Source organism: Etheostoma cragini, chromosome 5 (assembly GCF_013103735.1).
Source record: "Etheostoma cragini isolate CJK2018 chromosome 5, CSU_Ecrag_1.0, whole genome shotgun sequence".
NCBI lineage: Eukaryota > Metazoa > Chordata > Actinopteri > Perciformes > Percidae > Etheostoma > Etheostoma cragini.
The window spans coordinates 11,804,868-11,820,721 of record NC_048411.1 but is presented as its reverse complement, the minus strand read 5'-3'; the positions used below and the strand labels follow the sequence as shown (position 1 = coordinate 11,820,721).

At 38.3% G+C, this 15,854-nt stretch overlaps 2 protein-coding genes and 2 long non-coding RNA genes across 6 annotated transcripts in view; 1 reads left to right on the top strand and 3 right to left on the bottom strand.

Annotated features, from left to right (window-relative positions):
- mlxip (MLX interacting protein) overlaps positions 1 to 5,632 on the bottom strand; it is a 19,248-nt gene extending 13,616 nt beyond the window's left edge. For 2 of the 3 annotated variants that reach the window (XM_034872840.1, XM_034872841.1), the window contains exon 1: positions 5,050 to 5,632. In XM_034872840.1, the coding sequence (XP_034728731.1) occupies positions 5,050 to 5,372 (323 nt within the window). In that variant the 5' untranslated portion in view covers positions 5,373 to 5,632. The remainder of the gene's footprint in view (positions 1 to 5,049) is intronic. The other variant, XM_034872839.1, reaches the window with a different exon arrangement.
- LOC117945388 lies at positions 2,780 to 4,177 on the bottom strand. The gene is made up of 2 exons (XR_004656792.1): positions 3,802 to 4,177; positions 2,780 to 3,086 (listed from the first exon to the last, which is right to left on the bottom strand). It is a non-coding gene; the product is annotated as an uncharacterized LOC117945388 (long non-coding RNA).
- A 476-nt stretch (positions 5,633 to 6,108) lies between the features above and the next one.
- Positions 6,109 to 12,803, bottom strand: cfap251 (cilia and flagella associated protein 251). Its single transcript, XM_034872837.1, has 20 exons — positions 12,304 to 12,803; positions 12,018 to 12,158; positions 11,748 to 11,857; positions 11,544 to 11,652; positions 11,020 to 11,100; positions 10,842 to 10,919; positions 10,715 to 10,756; positions 10,357 to 10,580; positions 10,047 to 10,223; positions 9,715 to 9,965; positions 9,433 to 9,584; positions 9,019 to 9,195; positions 8,740 to 8,924; positions 8,516 to 8,630; positions 7,965 to 8,128; positions 7,778 to 7,868; positions 7,057 to 7,200; positions 6,741 to 6,963; positions 6,482 to 6,610; positions 6,109 to 6,376 (listed from the first exon to the last, which is right to left on the bottom strand). The coding sequence occupies exons 1-20, from the start codon at positions 12,457 to 12,459 to the stop codon at positions 6,258 to 6,260; spliced, it is 2,868 nt and encodes a 955-aa protein (XP_034728728.1). The 5' UTR covers positions 12,460 to 12,803; the 3' UTR covers positions 6,109 to 6,257.
- A 1,159-nt stretch (positions 12,804 to 13,962) lies between these two features.
- On the top strand, positions 13,963 to 15,419 carry LOC117945387. The gene is made up of 3 exons (XR_004656791.1): positions 13,963 to 14,110; positions 14,989 to 15,119; positions 15,241 to 15,419. It is a non-coding gene; the product is annotated as an uncharacterized LOC117945387 (long non-coding RNA).
- The last annotated feature ends 435 nt before the right edge of the window (positions 15,420 to 15,854 follow it).

Sequence of the window (15,854 nt, the reverse complement as noted above, 5' to 3'; positions counted from 1 at the left end):
TTATTATTATCCACTGTCACTATCTATTAAAAAGGAAAAAGCCCTAAAAAATAAGATTTGAAAAAAATAAGATTTGCATGTTGACCGTTAAAAGCCCAGAAGTCTCCACTCTCCTTAAGGTTCCTTTAAGGGACTGGAAGATCGTCCATGATGGCAGAGGGGAACCGATTTCCAGGTCACAAAGAGGATGTGAGAAAGCATAAGTTAGTGTAATGAAAAGCACCATGTTTCCCTCTTTCCATCCTTCATCTCCTGTTGCAGTCTGTGCTTCCTGTCCAGTCTTTTCCTGTTATTATAGGGAGAGACTTTGCAGATCCACTAATGCTCTTGCTGAGAGTAAAGGCTCTCTGGGGTTCAGAAATACTCTTAATTTCTCTGTTTGCAGAACAGCAACTGGTAGTGGTTTCCTGGTCTATAAATAGTCTTCTTGTTGTATCCAAGTTAGTGCCATTTGCTAAGTCAGAGGGAATCCTCTGAGCAGCTGGCTCTGCACCCACGCTACAGTAAACCGAGAACCATGGGATACCCAGCATTTTCTTTATAACTCACCTCGTAATATCTTGTTAGCATCCACTGCATTTAAATTAAACTTTCATTTGCTCCTTTTAGTTTGTATCATAACAATTACACTACATTACATAATGTGAAGCCTATCAACATTCACTGTACTGGTTTTTGTCTTTGTGCTTTATGGGATTATTTGTGCCTTTTTATTCCAAGCAAAACTTCTCAAGTATTAAACAAACACCACTAACTTAAGCAAAACAATTTTCACCTCAAAAGGTAAAACTTGGAAACAAAACATTTGTGTAGTCGTAAACTATTGGTCATTTATTCCAATGTGTTCTTGCGTTTACCATTCCCTCTGCTTCTTTGCTCTCTCCATCATCTGACATCAGCTATGTCAACCACTTTTAACATTTAAAAGCTAAGTTTGACTACCCAGAATTAACACTGTGGACATCAACAACGTCTTTCTGACTAGTCGTAATTACATTTTAGATAGTTGGAATTGTCACTCAAGATATCTGTAACGTAATTGTGACTAGTCCAAACCACAGATATCTGCAATGACGTCATTGAAAATTACATTCAACTTAATTGAGTAAACAATTGCAGATATCTGTAATTCAGTTTGACTAGGCAGAATGACTAGTGCAAATAAGTGTGCATGATGTTTGTCAATTTTAGATATCTACAAATGCGTAATTTCCCCTCCCTGCCATAATCAAAGAAGATGTGGGTTCATTTCCTTATTTCTGAGAATGGAAGAAGAAAGAAACAGTCATGGGGTTGGTTGTAATCGTAAAAAACACCAGAAAATGGCATGCGATTGAACTAGCCCTCGCACAGGGCATTTGTGGAGAGAGAGAACGGCGTTCTATTGAAAACTGGCAAAACAGTTGTCTTGTTGTGGAAAGTAACGTTGAATCATAATTTCTTGCTGCCTGCTCCTGTCTTGCACGGGCTGCAGCATTAAAAAGGAGATTGAAAACGCCTTCACCCTCTGGCTGCTCCAACATGGTGCTAATCAGTGCTAATTACAAGTTAACAGGTGCTAATTATGTGACTTGATGATTTGAACGTGCTCTGCTCCCGCCTGCGTGAGATGTGGGCCCAATTTGCAATTTACAGATATCTGCAACGTCATTTTGCCTAGTCAAAACTCTTGTTCAAGATTATTCATTGATTGTAAGTACATTTAGACTAGGCAGAATAAAAGTTACAGATGTCTCAAATTTCAGATATCTCTAATTAAAATGTATTTCAAGATATCTATACCTTGATAAAAGATATCTACTATTAAATAATGAATATCCCTAACTCCAATTTGAGATATCTACTACTTTTTTGCCTAGTTAAAACTTAATTTGAGATATTTGAAAAGGAAAATATAGATATTTTGAATTGAGTTATAACTGGAGTTATGACTAGTCAGAATCAAATTGTAGATACAGTATCTCAAACTGCAATACAGATATCTACAATTCAGTTGCAAATATCCGTAATTCAGATAGTGGATGGTAGATCTGGAGAAGGTCTGTATGGAGGAGTGGGCCAAAATCCCTGCTGCAGTGTGTGCAAACCTGGTCAAGAACTACAGCAAACGTATGGTATGATCTCTGTAATTGCAAACAAAGGTTTCCATACCAAATTTTAAGTTCAGCTTTTCTGATGTATCAAATACTTATGTCATGCAATAAAATGCAAATTAATTATTTTTGCATAATTACATTTCTGGATATTGGTTTTAGATTCCATCTCTCACAGTTGAAGTGTACCTATGATAAAAATCCCACACCGCTACATGCTTTGTAAGTAGGAAAACCTCCAAAATCAGCAGTGTAGTGTAACCACTAATACTTGTTCTTCCCACTCTATGTACCAATCATATTTGACTGAGATACTCAATTAATACTTAAAATAACCTTTTTCTTGTGTACTTGGGGTTTCTAAGTCCATTGTATGTCAATATATCCTATTACAGTATACTGCCCTGTAATTTAATTTGTGTTTACATTGTTTTAATGTAATTATATTTTAAAATACATATAATATCTAAAACCACGTTTGTACATTTACCCTTGTCTGTTTGGTTTATTATATAATGCAGGCAATAAGGTTGAGACTATTATAATGGTTTATTTTTAGTCTGATAAAAAACTTCACATACACACTATAATGGATATCTGAACGTATTTTGCTGGGGCCCCAGTGGTAGAAGAAACTGGAACTCAGTGTCAGTCATTATTTGCAGTACATCACAGGTCAGGATCAGTCATCAGTACTAACAATACACAAACATACTGAGTAACTGGGTTATGTATAAATCTCACATATTCAGATTCACCTAGGACAAGCTGCATTTCTCTGATGACTTGTGTCTGAAACAACACTTCTGAGGGTTGTGCGGGAATATCACACACAACTCGTAGACACCTGGAATCCTCTCGTCTCCTGAGCTCACTGATGGCTCCCCGCTCCAGTCCGGACGACAGCCTTTTCTGCAGGACAGTTCTCTGAGGGCCTGGAATGTGGCTGTAGTCCTTCACTTCCTTGACTTCGTATTGTAAAGCTTGAAGTACCTTATTAGATGATAAGTGTTTTAATTAAGCTCAAAAATAAATAATTTTAATACAGCATTTGCACATCAGGAACATTTTCTACCTTTCATAATCACTACTGGAATACTTATTTCTGGAATATTATTGATTACACTTTCTAGATCCCTACCTCTGTGTTGACTACATGTGTAAAGTACAATATGGCTTCATGTTAATATACCCAAATAATCTTTCTGCTTTTCCCTTGGGTGATCTGCCAAGGTGGTCCAGGACCCAAGCTTCATCTGCCATGCACATCACATCAAACAAGAATGATCACTATGCAAAGCATTTGTCAAGGGCCTGGTGTATTAGTTAAAGTACATGGTTTGGACAGTAGCAACAATATGCATTAATTCTAAATATTGTTGAAATTTACAGCGTTAAAATATACAAAGATATGTCAGTTCTCTGCCATCTTGCAGCAGTGTGTACAGATGGAACATTATCTAATATATGTTTCAATCTCTAGATAGAATATATTATATTCACAGCTTCTACATTATACAACTTAACCGATACCGATTATGGATGATAATTTGTCATAGTAGACCATAAAGCTACGTTACTGACAAGTCAGCCAAAATTAACTTAACTAGCTAGCTAGTAACTTTACTCAACGAAACAACAAACGTCAAGTACGTCTAGTAAGTCACGTGCTTAAAACGTAGATCACAGAAAAAACATAAATACTTACACTTTATTAACCTTGTAGGAATCCGCTGTATAGAGTGGTTTGTGTGTCCTCCAAAGTCTATAACGTTAGATGCACTGAAACGCCAGAGCGGGGAGGCGGGCACACAAAAACTCATTAGCCAATGGGGACGCAGCCCTGTTAGACCCGCCCATGCGAGAGCTTTGTGCCAAAATTGCAAACAAAGACTTTCGGAAGCACAAACGAGAAAGCTGGGAACGCTACTGCAAATGCGATGAAGAGAGCAAAAGACTGATCATTGAAAAAGAAGCAGACGGAATTGTAAACAAAAGGACACATTATCAAACAAATAAAATACCAATAGTTTATAACTACACAAATGTTTTGTTGCCAAGTTTTACCTTTGAGGTGGTAATTCTTTTGCTTGAAATAGTGTTATTTTGATACTTGAGAAGTTTTGCTTGGAATTAAAAAGCACAAAAATAGTCCCATGTATTTTCAGAACATTTGGCTGCATTATGAATTATGAACTCATTTTTTAAGTGACACTCTCTGTTTTACACAATTATACCTCAATACTTTTTAATGCTGTTTTTCAGGATAAAGTAAACATCTTTGAGTGCATTGATTTGGGCCTGTCTCTTGAGGGTAACTTTTCAGTATTTGTAACATTTTTAGACTACTTTTGGACCAATACCAATGAAGGATTACAGTTGTTCCTGATTCCTTATTAAAATCATTCTACTAGTTTAGTAGACTACTAGTTAAAACAAAGATATCTCATTTTAAGAGCTTTGGAGATTGTGATCTGAGTTCCTCAAGCCCTGTCCTCTAGCTCATAATGTTTCTAAAGAGTGCCATACTAATACATCGGTGCATTGGTATTAATAATCTGATAATGTCATATCAGTCACTGTCCCATTTAATCTGCAGATTTCTTTCATTTTGATGGCAATACATTTGTACATGTACAAATGTATTGCCATCAAAATGAAAGAAATAGAATAAGAGTAGAGTAGAATTTTGCGTGCAGGACTTTTACTTCTCATAGCCTGTGCATTACTGTGTGGTATTGGTACTTTGGTTTAAGTCAAAGATCTCAGTACTTCCTTTACCACAATCATGAGTGGTCAATCAGGAACAGTTAGGCCTACGAAGAGGAGACTCGTGACTGCAATTTCCAGTATGTCCCTTTCCTGACTGATTCCAGCACTGAAGAGAGCTTAACATGAACTTGGTGGAGCGCTACAGTGTAATGGATACATGGTGCTCAAATGTGTTATAACATACCTGTACGCAAGAGTCATGCACTCAAAGAGTTTGGTCAGGGACGCGTCTATGGAGAGGTGCGACATGCTCGCCTTGCCAAAATGATAAGTCTGACAGGTCTGCTTGTTGACAGTATCGAAGTCGTAGCCTTTCTTCGGAGGGTGCTCGCAATGGGGCGAGGACACCATAAAGTGTCCGCTGTGGATGATCTGAGACTCCAGCCCGTCTGGCCTCCTCAGCCCCAGGTTAGTTTCCTCCACGTCCGAGTCGTCATCCTGCTCCAGCTTTATGCTCGCCGGTGGTTGACGGTAAGTCTGAGGTAAATACATCTCTCTAGTAGCCATGTCGGTAACTCACAAGACAAATAGCTAACGTTAGCTAGCCAGCTAGGACAATACAACTATATTTTTCATAAGGCTGGAGGACGCGGTTAAGGCTGACTCTTAGTTAAAGTTCTTTAAACTCGTCCTGTGAAGGTTGGGCTCTCTGTTCACTCATTTCTAAAGCTCGAGTTAACTTGTTGTTGTCTTTCTAGATAGTTGACGTAGCTGAGAGTCGCAGCCACCAGCTGACAAAAAACAGCTCGCAGGCGTCGTTTTCCGGAGCCGGAAGTTCCTGTGTCAAAACGTTTGTGATTGGTCGGAGACAGAGCCCCACCCACCGAAGAACTCAAAATAAACCTGAAGCTGTCTAGATTTAAAAAAAACTACAGTAACGATAAATGTACAAGTGTTGTCTTCCAGCCGTGTTCAATAAATATGTTTTTGGCTTCTGAATAGAAATAAAAATGAATGGAGTCTCCAATATTTGTCTTTCAGGGTTTCAATTACTCTTCTAATAAAATTAAGGAGGAAAAATTGAATAAATGCAATTGATGTTCTTTATCGTTTTTTTTCAAGTAATGAAATGGTCTTATGGTGAGAGAAATATCGCAATCCTTTACAACAAAATACAACAAAGTAGCCTGTTAACATCAAAATGTACCTTAACAACATTTCCTCAAACGGAAAATACTGTTCAATTTAAACTTTTTACAAAATACATTTTATGTGCGGTATGTGACAAACCTGGACATATTGATCTAGCTTAATATTGATATTTATTCATCATATTTTTGAAGTAAAGCAAATTCCAGCATTTCTGCTAGGGCTTGTTATGGAAAGAAACATTAAGGGCTCGTCATCAACACAACTTCTCTTAGACTAACAGACAGTTCCTTGCTTTCATCACTATGGAGGGGAAGACCTGTCACTCTGCTCAGCTGAGTATGGGAAGCCCAGGAAGTGACTTTTAAATGTCTTTATAGATATTTCCTCTGGGATCACACACTCGAGGGAATATGTACCACCTGCACACACACACGCACAAAAACACAATTACACACACAGGTGTTTTTTTAGCTGTTATGTGAAATATGAGGTTATGGTTTGTGAGTGAGTTTTCTTTTACTTACTGTCAGATTTATCAATGTCATGCTCAGAGCATTCCCCTTCTCTTCCTCCTGCTTCCTCTTTGTCCTCTTCATCGAGGCCTAACAGTGAAGTGAAACACTCGGCCACCTCTTCCTCTGTCATATGTTCTCCTGTCGAAGATAATGTAAAAATGATGAACATGTTGGACTTTGTGTCATGATGACAATAACTTCTCAGTAATTTGACAGTAGTATAACTGACAGATACAATCATTTTCTGACTGAATAGCCTGCAGCGAACCTCGAGCCTGTAGAAGTTCTTGCAGTTCATGATATCGCAGAAAAGGCTGTCCTGTGTTATCTAAGCCACCAAGGATGTGAAAAGCTTGAACAAGTTCATTGCTAAAGAATGCTGGCCGGTGGTTGACATGCAGCTTGATAAACTCCTCCAGGTTGATGTCGGTCACATAGTTTCCGGTTTCTGCATACTTGCTGAACTTGACCTCATTATGCATATTCTCTATCTGGTAAAATATAAGAAAACAATTTGTGTAATGTTTTTATTGTGTCATGATATTTTCTATTGAAATATGTTGCTTGATTTACACACATTGTACCTCTTGCTCAGTAGGGAAGTAGGCCAAAGCTCTCATTAGAGAGGGAACCTCTGACAGGGGGATTTTGGTAGACAATTGTCGTTTCTCCATTGAGTCAGTGCCTTGATGACGGATTTGGCAGTAATAGAAAAAGTCCTCCATCTCCTAAAAACAAAAAAAAAGCTCCAAAACTGAGAATTTGTGGTTAAAATGGTATCAGAAATGTCTAAGACTCATAACTGAAGGAAAAATGCAAGTAAAAGCTAATATCTCAATCTCGTAGCCTTGTTTAATCTTGTTTAATATGAGCAATGCTGTACAATCGCAAGTAGACATCATTTGTAAACAATGAAGGAAATACTGCCGTACTGGTAGGCAAAGTAACATAACTAAAAATGTAATGTTTCAAAGCTGAACCTTTCATCTTCACCATCAAACAAAAAGATGTAAATCCGAAATAAATAAAAGTATAAAAGAAGATCCAGTTATACCACCTAAGGATACTTAACCAACACAAAGGCTCAATAAAACTCACAGTTTAGAGAAATTATGTCCAGTCATCACCTTGAAATACTAACACACAAGGACAAATATTCCTGAAAAATGACTTAAACCAAGAAACAAAATTCTTAATGCAACATACAAAAAATAACATGCAAAATAACAGGACACATGCTTCTTCTTTTAATTTAATGGAATAATCTGGGGCTATTGTAAGAAACAAAGGAAACTTTTAACTGACCCTGTAGAACTTTCCATCTCTGCCTCCCTCTAAAAGATCGTAAAAGGGCACAAGGTCCTCGCCTCCCAAGGCAGCTGCTGCCTCCAATGCACTGCACTCACAACAAGAGAGAAGATTAACTCCAGAAAACATGGTCACACACTAATGCATTTCTTCTGGTACTCAAGTTGGTACTATTTAACCTTACTTTAGGTTTATCTTCCACGACAGGACAGTGCAATCAGACCCTCCTGCAGTGAAAACAAATAGGCCATCGTTTGAGCAAGCAAAAGTGGACACCCCCGTCGGATGGCAGATCAGAGCGTTGGACTTGTAGGGGTTCCCATCCAGAGGCAAAATCTGGAGACCCACCTGGAAATAAAACTCTTAGTTGGTATTCAATAACATGAATCACTGTCTGCTTACCAAAAACTTTTTCCTCAATGGATCTATCATTATTCTTATATCCAATTTGCCAACTTTACCCTACAACTCCAAAAGGATTATGTAATCAGAAAAAAACCAAGTGCTTGTGGCTGTGTGTTTATGTTAATAAAAGACATTTTCTTAGGGTAATAAATTACTGGACAAACATCCTTCACACCAGAGCAACAATCTGTGCAGACTGCACTGTGACTCCAGAAATTACTTATTTGAGACAGAGCTCCATTTTTATTTTTATGAAGCAAGTTATTTGGTAAAATGCCACAAACAAAATAAAGCCTTAATAAAATACTACAACCTAATTCCAGCACTGACCTTGTCCTCTGTAACGTATACTAGGTAATATGAGTGGCTTTCAGGTTCTCTTGACATGGGAAGGACCATTATTTTCTTAATGGGAGAGCCATATGTTGGGCCAAGGACAGTCTTTCTGGTTTTTTTAAAACACATGAAATAATGTTTTTGAGCATTCATGGTGACAACAGTCAGAAAAATACATTTCACAAATAATCTTATCTTGTTAAAAGTATCTCACAGACCTGCACATCTTGGTAGTGCTGTTAAAAAGCTTCATCTTGTATTGGTCTGAGGCAACGAGAAGAAACTGCTCTGCCGTGAGAGGAGGGTACCAAGTCATGCCCATTGGTATAGCACTTTGCTCAATGCGCTCTGAGCTTAGGATGAGAAGCTTATTCACGTCACTGTTTTCCAGATCATACTCCACCTATTGTTCACAGAGAGGTGTGTGGCATAAAAACACAGTATCACAAAACACCAAACTAGTTCACAGTCCTACAACATTTACAAAGCGGACTAACCAATTGACGGTCCATTCCCAGAGAGAGCAGTCTGGGTTGGGTGCTGTCAAGATGGATCCCAAAAAGAAGGTCTTTGATGGGCTTGTAGTGGGAGCGGTATCTGCCCATATATGCCCAACGAGGCAGAGAGCCTTCATTAATCTGCAAGCGGAATACCGTCACTGCTTTTCCGGTATCCTAAGAGTGAGCACGGAAATAAAAAGTACATGTCACACTTGGAAATGGAACCATGGAAATTTACACAGTATATATTTGCAATACATTATCATAACAACAAACCTACTTCATTTCATAATGGTAGCTTTAAAAAAAAAAAAGGCCAACATGATATCACAAACTCCAGTCCAGAATCACTGTTTCCAATAACTAAGATCAAACATATTACACTTGATATTCAAAAAAGAACCTGCTTACCGCAGTGGCAAGATACTTTGAGTCTGTAGAGAAAGTGATGAGATGGATGCTGTCGTTTGTGTAACGGAAACACTTCTCTGGATCACTTCGTAAAGTATTGGGATTCAGTATGTGAACAGCTCCACTGCCAAAGCCAACTGCCAGGTATAATCCTATTCAAAGAAAACAAGGCAGCTCTTTACATTGCAAAATGTCATGACAAATTCATGCAGTAGCTGGGTTAGTCAGCTAATATGCAACATGTGTTTGTTGCAATGACAGTCAGCATGCACGTTGGCTCACCTTGAGGGTCAAAAGTGACACACTGAATCTGCTTCTCTGTCTCGAAGACCCTGCTGCAGATCATCACGTTGTTGTTATAGTCCCACATTTTTAAAACCCCCCTGTTATTGCCCATGGCCACAACTGGCTGTTTTGGGTGGCAGGCCACAGCATGTATAGCCTCACAATCCTCATGTAGCAGGATCTGAGGGATGCCTTTCAGTGCATTCACATGTACCACAGTGGATCTGACTGTGGACACAACAAAGTTCCTGCAGAAAAAGAGAGGTCATCTTGGCTAAAATGCACATAACAGTTTAGACTAAAGACATAATAGATTGTATTTCTTGTACCTGATGATGAATGGTTTTGTCTGAAGAGTGCACTCCTCCAGGTATCCTTCTGTACACTCTTGAGAAAAGGAAATGGAGACAATAGCATCCAGATTGAATTCACAGTACAACGTGAGAAGCCGGAATTTTTCATCATAAAACTTGATGTGGCCCAGAGTGTCACCAGTCACGATATAGCTGTGATGTAAAACGACACAGAAACAAAGAGAGATTAAAGAGCAATAAGTACATGACGCTGTTATAAAACAATATGAGTCACTCTCTGTCTCTGTCTCTGTCTCTCTCTCTCTCTCTCTCTCTCTCTGTCTACCTGTCAGTTAATGTGAGAGCAGTGATCGGATCGTTCTGAAGGTTAATGAGCTTGATTCTGTCTCTGGGGATGCTTTGGTTTGCAGCTAGGCCGTCCATCATCTCCCACACCACAAGACTGCCTGCTGCTGTTGCTGTTAGGATCTCTGGCTTTCTCCAGTGAAACACAGACTTGCTCAATGACCCTTCAGCCATGTTGACAGTTTTAAACGAGTCCGGAGGAGACTGAAACAAAACAGACGCATCAGAAACGGCAATGTTGAAACATTGTAATATATTTATCAAAAACCCATTGCCATAAAATAACAGAAAACATTCTTGACAATTCCATACCACAAAATGTTAATAATTAATTTTACCTTCTTAATTTTCAGGGCAGAGTATTGCAGACTTCCCTGGGCCTTTAAAAAGATCAGATGATTATTGCAAAAAAACATACACATACTAGCCTTAGTATCTATTTAAATAAGGAACAGCAGGACTTACCGTGCTGTAAAATAACACCTGGCTTTTACTGTTGCTGAGCAGCTGAGTTCTATCATTTGGATTAAAAATGATGTAATTCTGAAACACAATCCAACATTTGAACCGTTAGACCTGCTTAATGCCATATCTATAAAGTAAGGTGACATTAAATTGCTAAAAGAAAACAAAAATGACTTACTTGGAAATCATGTTCTGGATTGAGTTCAGTAAACCACAAAGGCTTATCTGTAACATTTGTCCAATCCCAAATGCATACACGCTGTGAATCGATTGTGAAATGGTTACTGGATTATAAATAGAAGGACATGTTCTTTATTGTCAAATCCAGTATGAGATAGTTCTCATCTAAGCTGTTTTGTGGTTTGTGAACCTTGTGTTGTAAGGTTTTATCTAGAAAGAGAGCAGTTCTGAGTTATTGACCTTTTGATCAAATGTTATACTTTATATTCTTTTAATTAAAAAAAAGGCCTTTAAACCCTCATCCTAAATCTTTTTTTTAAACAACAGAAAGTCATACAGTGTTTTGTGGTGTCACAGTCCTGACCTTCACTTGAGAAGAAAAAATTATCACTAATTAAAAGAGTGAGTCCTGTTTCCTATTCATCATGAGTGAAGACCAGAAGGTGATACTAGGTAAAACCAGTTTCAAATTTGTCTCTATTTTATAATGATTGAACACTGTTTACTTGTTGTCATACTCACTTGAACTTCCTCAGCCCCAAGGGTTACCAGGTGTTTTGTGTCACTTGAAAATGCCATGGCAATGACACCACCGTCAAGGTGGCAATCAAACAATGTTTGCACAGGAATGCTGGAATATTTATCATTTGTGTGGTTACCATCAAGCTCAAAGGTTACTACATATTATATAAAAAAGGCCTTAATACATGTAGACTGAAGAGCTACCCAGTGTAGGAATCCCATGTCATCACTGTGCTTTTCGGCCCCTGGTCTGCTGTTGCAATCCAGCGTCTGTCTTCACTCACACACATACATGAGATCGGGCGGCAGTGACCCTGAAAGAAATTAGTAAATACAACAGGCTATTTGAATCAACACTGCAACTTTCATGTTACTTCTATCAAAGGACATCTATAGGTACATCCCTCATCCCACTAACCTAATCTAAAGGATTACAAATTCCTCAAGAATTTGTCAAAACCTGGATATTTTTACCTGCAGTATGTGCTGGGAGTTTGAGGTGTGATTGTAAATAACCCCAACATGAGCTCCAGCATAGAGGAACACCAGCTGATCGTGTTCTTGCAGACAGAAGGCAGGAAGAGCAGGATTCATCCCAAAAACCCATTCTAGTGACTGAATGAAGAGCAAAGTATTGCAGTGTTCTTATGAGCCAGTGGTTCTGGGATGACTATTTTATTGAAGAAAACGTATTTTGAGGATCAATGTACAAATAGTACTCATTTTGTACACATGAACAAATTCGACAATACATACTTACCAATGCATGTGTCCTAGTATGATTTATCTTCTTTGTGAAAAGTGTGTCCTTGGTTGCAGTGTAGACTTGAGACTGCCCAGTCATCTTGAGTATGTCAGCCTCTGTTTCTTCTCTCTTGATTTCTAAAGTCTCATCCTTTGCTTCAACATCTGACATAATGCCCAAACACTTCACGTATCATGCGATTAATCTTTCTTTTGAATAACTAAATAGAGCTTTCCCCCTTGTTCTGTCGAGTCTCTGCTAACGTCTCTGTTAGCCAGAGAGTAAACTGACGTAAGGCTACGAAACTTACATTTTGCAATTAATTCAACAGAAACACATAACCAGCTTTTGTACAATTGGCCTCATTCAAATGTCGAAAGAAACAAACCTTTATAATTAGTTTGAACTGGTCTAGTTGTATGAAAAAAGCACACTCTCTAGCTAGCTAGCTAGCTATGTAGCTCGCTCTTGCAAAGCGTCTCGTTGCCTAGTTACCGTTGAGCGTGGAAGACGAGAGGCGCTTTAAAACCATTAATTTGCGTTAAGCCTTTCAAATTTAAAGTGCGAGCAATAATAACATTTTTTGTCTCTGGGTTTGCAATGACAGACTATACTTGCAAAACGTTTTAATATCCCATACATATAATGCATTGTTTACGTTTAGGTTTGGTTTCACGACTACCAAACTAGCAAACGGAACTGTCTATATTTGGTTTGTAATTTGATTAATTTCAGATTGATATGGTAATTTACGAAAGTCGAATGTTATCTGAATTAAGTACCGTATGTGGAGTAGCCAAGTTAAAGAACTTCCAGGGTTGTAGAAAGATACAGAAGTTAAGAGTCAGCAGCCTAGTCTAACAAGACAGAAGGCAAAGCCAATTTTAGAGGCTGAGATTGTATTTTGGTTTAGTTTATTTAATTCTGTATTTCAATTCTATATAATGTGTCTGTAGCCTACTTGTTTAATGTAAACACCTTCTCAGGTCATTTAAACCTTAAATTCCCAGACATACACTGTTGGATATAGTCTGTTTTTAGATCACTGTGTCAACTGTTCTTAGTTTTGATGTTTAGTGCTTATGGCAAGCTTATCCTTGTGTTTATATAATAATTTATACAGATAACATTTACATTTAGCCACTAAGATTACTAATTATAATAGCCTAGCCTTAAATAACATTCATAATACCAAGAGTGTGGAGTTGTGTACTGTGAACTCTGAGACACAAACGTGATTTCATCATTCAGCTTAGTCACTGTATTTTGAAAATCTTTACCGGAAAAGCTAGTATGTGTGCTAGTCATAGACCCTATATATATTGATGGACAGAGCATCCGGTTCGGCAAAGTGCAACCACTGCGGAAGTAACTTAAACCTGCATTCTATCTGAATTCCTGCAGAGGGCGACACGCGTGGTTGCAAAAAAAGGGAGGTTTCCATAGAAGTCTATGGAAAAATTAGCCATTTCTCACTTGATTTATTACCTCAGTAAACATCTTCATAATGAGTTTGTGGTCTCGACCGCTAGTTTGAAGTCTTTTGCAATACAGAATGATGTTCATTCTTTAAATTACGGTCTCGTTGATTTTAAAATCGGCCATAAAGCCGGGAGTGTTTTAGGGCGTGGCTATAATGTGATTGACAGTTCTCGGCCTGTCAATCATGACAGAGTGTTAGCAAAGCTTGTCCATGGCACGTAAACTTCATTTTGGGGGTTTCATCGCTGTGGCTGTGATACTTTGGTCGGATAATAATGTCTTGTTCAGCGTTCGGTTGCACGGCAAGACACTCAAAGGAATTGGCAGTTCAGTTTTTCCGGTAAGTAAAATTAGATTTTGTTTTATTACAGTTTTTCGTTAGCCAACGTTAGCATCTCAATTAATATCAGTTAGCTAGCTTCTAGATTGCACCTTGCTAAGCAAGCTAGCGGGCTAACTAAAAATGCTATGCTATGCAGACCGTATAAACGCATATGTATAAACGTATTAAAATATATTTAATGTTACAGTCAAATACAGTAGGTATGCACCGATCTCGCCTGTGATCTGTTGATTTGTAATAGGTGGTATTAGTGCTAATCGATGCGCATGTAATGGTAACGTTAGCTTAAAATCAAAGCCTGATGTAACTAACGTTATATTGCAAATTCATAAACCCTGTTAGCACGGGATGAGATCATTGTGGAACAGCGTGTGATTTAGAAATAACCCCTCACATCTGAGTTTCGCGTAGACTTGCTTTCGACTCAAATTTATGTACCCCGAAAGTTTGGGCAACGTTATCCGGAGGTGGGCGAAGAACGGCCGGGGCGAGGCCTGCACACCCCACCCCAGTCGGGGCTGCGGATCTTTCTGGGCGAGAGGTTACGGGCACGAACCCTATCACCCTCGCCGCGGCAGCATCCACACAGCATCACCATCACCACACGGACAAAGCTGCGGGGGGAGCGCGTTGACTTGGAGACGGAGGTCTCCGGGTGGGGGAGCGGGTCAGATTGTTAGCGATAAATGGCGCAAATGAATCAATTAGACATTATAGTAAAGTTACGTCGGGCTATGACATTATATTAATCTATTAAATATACATTTCAATCATTTTCATTACAGATGCATACAGCAGATGTGGTGCCTTGTTAGTGTAAATTGATAGTGTATACACCTTCGGGATGTATGAAACATGAATTTCTTTCCAAACAGACTTCCTTTTGATGATGCCAGGCTGAAGCAATGGTTGGTGAACATGAGGAGAGAGACCAGCAGATGGAACCACGAAAAGTCCCGTCTGCAGTTCACACTTTGAGGAAGATCAGTTTTTTAGAGACGAGCAGGTATTATTAATTTAAATGTATTATTTAGTGTGTGTCTCGTAAATTAGCTCACATATTAATATAATTAATTGTGATCTACCGTGCCTTAACTACATGTTTGTCTTTTACTGTATCTACAAAGGTATCCACACTGAAAACTGAATGAGCAGAGCCTACAGAAGGAAGACCTGGTGTATAGAGCGGTGTATTTGGTGCCATTTCATCTGGATGTGGAAACCAGACTGCGTTGACCACATCCAAAGTTCTCAAATATGTTCTGATTATAATAATGCCTGAAAATCATTTTTGGTTCAGCTTGTTCTGCTGAAAGGATGGACACACTTTTAGCACTTGGTAGTTAGAGGTTTAATTTATTGTGATTGACTTAGTTTCTGCTGTAGTTTGATAGGTGATAGTAGTAACATTAATTAGTTAGGTGGATTAAAACTTTTATTTATTTAACTATTAAACTGGAATAAAATAATGAATATGCTCTAGCAGTCACCACTTTCACAGGTGAAAGTATTTTTTGGTAATTTCACATAAAGGGTCTTGTATATTTTATGTATTTATGTAATGTTAGAATTAAATATTGACATTGCATGTCCTTGGTTTTTAGTTTTCATACTTTAAAAATGTCAGTAACTAATGATTAAATCAAATGTACCTGATACATTAGATTTAATCATTACAGTTACGGCAATTGAATAAGTTGTTTAATTCTCCTTTGCAATTTGTGATCATACGTTAGGATTT